At 37.4% G+C, this 6,981-nt stretch overlaps 1 protein-coding gene across 1 annotated transcript in view; it reads right to left on the reverse strand.

The window, feature by feature from the left end:
• The window catches only part of DHTKD1 (dehydrogenase E1 and transketolase domain containing 1), a 116,013-nt gene that overhangs the window by 18,050 nt on the left and 90,982 nt on the right, over nucleotides 1-6,981 (reverse strand). The window contains exon 13 of the mRNA XM_006891841.1: nucleotides 3,685-3,849. Coding sequence (XP_006891903.1) covers nucleotides 3,685-3,849 — 165 coding nt within the window. The remainder of the gene's footprint in view (nucleotides 1-3,684; nucleotides 3,850-6,981) is intronic.

The raw sequence follows: 6,981 nt of genomic DNA on the forward strand, positions 1-6,981 counted from the left end.
TATGAGTCGGAAACGACTCGATGGCACATAACAACAACAATATTTTTAAGAACTCCAAGTATATGCTGATAAATCACATTAAGTGTTGGAGGACAGAGTAGAATATTATGGCCACATATCCTCTTATTCTAAATTTCACACAGAAAAAAAACCTCAATAAATTTTCTAACAAAACTCAAACTTATTGCAGTTGAGTCAATTTTGATTCATAGCAACCCTCATTTCAACTGGGTTCCTGAGGCTGAAAAATCTTTACAACTGGAGCCACAGCTCATCTTTCCGTGGTGGATTTGAACCACCAGAGACTCTCTCTCAGCCCTCTCTACCACAGGTCCTCAGTACTAAGTGCATATAACATTGTTCAATTCTTTCAAAGCCCTTGGGCACAGTGGAGAAGCATTCAGATGTTAACCAAAATGTTAATGATTAAAAACTCATAGGACAAAGATGAGGCATTCAGTTTCCATAAGAATTAAAGTCTTGGAAATCTTATGAAGCAGTTTTACTTTGCCTAATCTAGTCAACATTAATTAGAATCAATACCAATGTATTTGAAGCTCCTTTATAGTTATGGTTAAGGAAACAAACGAAAATCTAAGGAATAAAATGAAAGCTGGCACAAGAATCCCAGCTGTCTATATTTCCAGAATACAAATCATAGTGATTTTACATTTTTACTTGGTTCCTTATCATTGTTATTTTTAAATCTCTGTGTCAAATATTGTCATCGGAAAAACTGTTAATAATGGTCTTTTATAATATTTATCCTGTGGATCTGAGTTAGTTCACTCGGCATAATGTTCTCCATTCCCTCTCAAGTTAGGTAATAATTTACAAAGTTATTGCTCCTGCATGCTGCATAGTATACCATTGCGTGAATGTACTATAATTTCTCAATCCATTTGTTTGTGGTTGGGGCTGTTTCCATGTTCTTGTGATGGTGAATAATGCTGCTATGAACATTGATGTAAGTATGAATATAAGGCTCCAGGAGGGTGGGAGAGGCTGGAAGCAGAGGGATGTAGATGTACAGGGGAAAGAGGGGATTAATTATTGGGCTGTACAATTTGATGGGTGGAGGGTGAGGTAAATTGACGGAATTTGTTTGAATTTGTATTAGAATTCTGTAAATAAACTAATGAAAAGAAAAAAAGTCAACTTGGGGAAGGAGAAGGGAGGGAGAGGGGGTAAAATGTGCAAAAATGAATGAATTAAAACCTAACATTTCTGTGGGAAGCCTAATATCAAATTTAATATTAATAATAAACTAAATGCTATATCAGGATATGTTGGTATTTGTTGTTGTTAAGTGCCGTCGAATCACAGGCGACTCATAGCGACCCTATGAAGGAGAGTCCTTGACGCTTGGGTGTCTTTCATCCTCTCTCCAAGTTCACAGGGTTTCTGGAGGCAAGCTATTATGGAAGTGGACAGAGGCTTAATACCAGCTAGAATTCACCCTGTGGCACTAAGGCATTCCTTAAGAGTCAACATTGTTCTTAGTTTGTATTTACTGAATCCCTCCCTCCTAAGATAAGCATAAAGTAAACAACAGAGAGGAACTTGGTGTTATCTGCAAAAGAGTTCCCCATGTACTCCCTTATGATTTTTCTTTGTTTACCTTCCTTATTTTTTTTTCTATAATTATATTTTATTAATTTTCATAAACATTTACAGAGATTTTGGGCTTCCACTCATTCATTGTTGCACTATTCTCTCTACCCTCCTCCCAGTTTGTTCTTGTCCAAATGCCACAGTGCTTGTCAAAGCCAGTTCTGATTAATCTTCTTTGTCAGTGTGTCCTTTGCCATTCCCTAGCACTCCTCCCTGAGAGAGACTTCACCCTGAGTCATAAGGAAAAGGGGATGGCGTATTCTCTTAGCTACTTCCTGCTGAAAAGGGACGCTGTGGGTTTCAGGGTGAAGATCTTCTCTCACTACTCTTAAAGGGCCCCTTTGGCAGTAGGAAACACATAGACTATTATGGAGATTGATTTTGGAATTTAGATGCACTCTTATTGATTGTGCTTGGCCGTACATGTTCATATCCTTGAAGATGTATCATGGGGGTGTTGCAACCTAGAAGACACAAATTTGACTAACAAGTTATAAGTACATGAGTCCAAAAATTATGGAAAAGTAAAAGAAAAGATTCCTTCATTGCTTTACAAACCCTCCCCCAGGTCCCCTCCACCATGTAGCCCTCGCTCTAGTCTCCTGTGATGACAGAAATACCCAGTTATATCTCTCTTTTAAACTGTTTACCTTCCTTATGATTCTCAATAAATACCCAGAGAGGCATGGCTTGAGGCCTTCAGTCATGGGAACTGCTGGCCCCGTTTTTCATGCTCTCTGTTCTATCTCATTCCTGGTAGTCTGTCTCATTATTAATAATTATAAAAATATCCTCGGTCTGCAACACTTTTCTGTAAACTTTTGTTAAAATGATACTGAAAATTAAAAAATTATTTAAAGAAAATCTGTTAATAGAATTATACTAACTTTACTTGAATGGATAAGGTTTTTAGGCTCAAGAATCCAAGAAAACTCTAACTCATTGCTGGTAAGTCAGAACCAACTCAGAGCTGAGCCTCTAGTGGCTTGTAAATCACATGAGAGTGCCCATCTTTCTCTCACAGAACTGCTGCTGGATTTGAACCACTGGAGAGAGACACATCTTTTGAGTCAGCAGCGTATCTCCCTACAGACTACACCATCAGAGCTAGCCAAGAGAGAATAAGCAAGACAATGTGAATGAACTATCTGTCACATGTAAGAAAACTTGAAGTGGACTTTCAGTTCCTTGATTCCTAGGGTTGGGACTATGGGGAAAGGGACCAAAGTGCAAAATATAAGGTGGTATTCCATCTTGGTTCATACACGTAACAATTCCACATATACATGTCAGCCCTGAGAGTCTCTTCTTATTCCCCTCCAAATATTTAACAGCTGATTAAAAGATAAATAGAAGCAAACCCTTACATCCCTCTACACCCTCAGTGCCATATACACACTCTAAAACCTTTGTGGATTGCACAAGATATCTTAAATGTCTTATTTCACCTTGACAGTAGCATCCAAATAGATGCAAAACTTTTTAAAATGTTAATTCTAATTAAAATGTTCCTATGACCAAAAAAATGACAGCATGTGGGATAAATTCACATTTAGTATTATTATCTCAAATACTGCTATTTGAAAACTAGGGTATTTTTGTGATTTAAGAAGCTATTGTGCCCTTAACACTTGGTTAAAATAAACTAAAAGGAATTTTTATCTTATTTTTGTTTAATGAAACAGGATTCTACTCATGACTGACAGATCATTTAACAGGGAAAAAAAAATCTGGTGAATAATACCACTCATATAATACTTTAAATTCTCAGCTTTTCAAAACCAATATAGTAGTGAATAGATTGTAGAGACTTTAAATCTTTTTCTGAAGAAATTACATCTGCTCATAGAAGAAGAAGGTCTTCCTGTCCTTCATGACAATAGAAACACAGTGCTAGCTCCATTTCCAATTATTTTTGAAAGGTTGGAAAATAGAAAAACTTGAATACAGCCAATTAAAACTAAAGGGATGTTTTTGTAGTTCAGAAAAAGAATTTCATACATTAAAAGGGGGGAATAGAGTATATCCAATAGAATTAAAAATTCTAATTAATCAGCTTTTTCTACTCACAGGAAACCTGAGTAACATTTTAGGAGAAGCAACAATGAGGGGTTTTCTGAAGTTCCGGACCATCTGCCTTCGAAGTAAGTGGAAATACTGTGCAGGTGTAGTGGGGTGCACCACAAACATGTTCACTGTGTCTCCGTCCACTCCTTCTTCTGCACTGTCACACATCTGGAGGAAAAGTCAGAATGTTCATGTCATCTGTTTTTAATTATCATTACAATATGCCATTCGCTAGGGAAACCCACAGATTTTCACATGGGAAAGGAAAAGATAATTTCTCTTCAGAATGATACCAGACAGTAAATATATGTAAAGTATGAATCAAAAGAGGGTTCTCTCTCTGACAACTCTCCCCATCTGCCTAATTCTGTTGTGTCATTTAATACTGTGGTTCCCTGACACAGCTGACTGCAATAATCCTCTCGGGAAGACTTTTTAAAAAAATACAGATTTATAATGGTCTGGGTTAATATGGAAGAAAAAAACACTAAATCCCACTAGCTGCTCCACAAGAGAAAGATGAACAATCTCCTCCCGTACAGCCTCTGAAAATCCGCTAGAGCATCAGCTATCAGTTAGTACCAACTCAACAGTACTAATAACAAAAATGAAATAAAAGTAGTGGTGGTGTTGTTTTTTTTTTTTTTAAGTAAAATAAAAATCTCAAGAGTTGTTCTGAAATGAAGTAAAAAGATTGCAAGCAAAGAAACAAAATATTATCAGAAGATACTGACAGGTCCAATACTGTGGTACTCCAGAAGCAGTGGAGAAAAAAGAAACTGAATTAACAAAATCCAGAAAATCCTCATTAACATCCTCCATTCTGGGAGAGGAGGGTGGCAAGCAGGCAACCCTGAGAATAATACAAAGGGAAAATCTAGAGAAAGAAGTCCCTCCAGATCTCAGAAAAGACAGATAGGCCTCCCAGGTGTGCTTCTTCTAGGCTACTACATCCTGCCAAAGGAAGAGGCATCCCCCTGACTGTTTATTGGAATCTCAGAAATGAGAACAGAATTTAGCAAGAATTACTAGCCCTGCAGGGCTCTCCTATTTCCAAGACTTAAGTCTCCAAAAATGTCTGTACTCCACTATGATCGCTTCTCAACCTTTTGGCAAAGATCAAGTGTATTCTCCACTACGGACTCCCAAGAAAACAAACAGGTCTATCCTGGTAGAATCAAGTTGCTCTTTGGAGGCAAGGATTTCAAAGCTCTGTCTCATACACTTTGGACATATGGACCAGAGAGACCAGTACCTGGAGAAGGAGATCATGCTTGGAAGGGGAGAAGGACAGTGCAGAAAGGAAGATCCTGGATGAGATGCATTGACACAGTAACTGGGGTAATGGGAGTAGGCGTGTCAAAGATGGTGAGATTGGCTCAGAACAGGGCACGGTTCAGAGCTATTGTGCCCAGGGTCCCTCTGAGTCACAGATGACTCGATGGCACATAACAACAACAAACTCCACCATTGTTCCAAACAATGTTCTGACACCAATTGGTAACAATATTTGAATTATACTTCATTCACACTTTTATCAGAGCAACTATACCATCTTGGCAGGAAATTATTTACAAATAAACTCAATATCCTACAACCAAAGTAAGTTAAAATTTTAAAAAGAAGGAAAACGGCCTGCAAAAACAGGCAATTTAGGGGAGCTCTGGTGGCCTAGTGGTAAGGAGCTGCAACTACAATCCCAGAGGCGCATGGTTTGAATCCACCAGATGCTCTGCCGCGGAAGGAGGGACAATCTCCTCCTGTACCAGTCAGATCTGATTTGACCGTACACTCACACAAAAATAATATAATAAAAATTAAACAAAACAACAAAGAAAAACCCAGACAATTTTAAAGAAAACAATAGACTTGGCTGAGGAAGGAGTTCAACTGCTAAAAAAACAAAATGAGAACCAAAATCTGTAAGGATAGTACTAATAAATGAGAAAGATCAAGCAACAGAAAAAAGAGGGCTGAAAACACATGGAATGAACAATTAATCGCAAGGAAGTAGGGGAATGAGGCAAGGCAAGCACATGCAAGCAACAAACACATTTCTATGCACTATACATATATATGTATATATATATTCCCTCTTATGCAGAAAAGTAATGCTCTAAACAAAGGTTTGGAATTATTACAATAAAAGCAGATTAAATGATAAAAATAATAAACAGCAAGTACGTATATAACGGCAACCATCAATACTGACTCTTTATGCCTCACAGCAATCCTATGAGATATGCATTATAACATTATTATCATGATTTGGGGTGATTTGAATGTACATGTACGTTTTAATGTACATGTGGCTGATACTTTCAATATTCTGGCTTCTTTGTCCCTTGAACTGCTTGTTCTCTAATAACTATATTCTTTGTCTTACCTCAACACCTCATCCCCATGGTAGCATCTGCTTTTTGTTAAGAGTGCTTAGTCCACTCAATGGATAAAGAAAGATCTTTAAAATAAACGTGCTGAGAAAGCTAGATTTCCACATGCAGAATAACACAGCAGAATCCAGCCTTCACATGTACACAAAAACAAATGCAAAATCATTAAGGACCTAAATGCTAAAACTAAGACCCTAAAACACTTAGAAAAAAATAGTGACAAAGTTGTCAGAATTAGCTTTTGGAAATAAATTACCTGATAAAATAACACAAGTATAAATGGGGGTGAAATACATGAGAACTAAAAAAAAGGAAGAACTTTTGTTCATCAGAATATTTTACTAACCAAAAACTTGAAAAGACAAATTAGCAAGTGGGCAAATATTTTGAGAAACCATATAACAAATATGAGAGTAACAAAACTATACATAAAATTTCAACACTAAGGGAGCTCTGGTGGCCTAGTGGCAAGAATTTGCACTGCAATCCCAGAGATACACTGTTTGAATCCACCAGATGCTCTGCTGGAGAAGGAGGGGCAATCTCCTCCTGTACCAGTCAGATCTTATTTGACGGTACACACACAAAAAAATAATAAAATAAAACAAAATAAAGTAAAATTTCAACAATAACTCTAACCTTAAAACTTTAACAAGTAACAAGAAGATAAATAATTCAATCAAAAATGAGAGTAAATCGCTATTTCATCAAAGAAGATATTCCAATGTTGTTGTTGTTATGTGCCGTCAAGTCGCTTGTGACTCATAGCGACCCTATGTACAACAGCCCTAAACTCTGCTCTGTCCCGTGCGAATCGCACTGTCTCTGACACTCCCATCCCAATTATCCCAGTCACTGAATCAATCCACCTCATAGAGGGCCTTCCCCTCCTGCGCTGTCCCTCCAC

This window comes from Elephantulus edwardii, unplaced genomic scaffold (genome assembly GCF_000299155.1).
Source record: "Elephantulus edwardii isolate Elephantulus edwardi_28Jun2011 unplaced genomic scaffold, EleEdw1.0 scaffold00105, whole genome shotgun sequence".
NCBI classification, from domain to species: domain Eukaryota; kingdom Metazoa; phylum Chordata; class Mammalia; order Macroscelidea; family Macroscelididae; genus Elephantulus; species Elephantulus edwardii.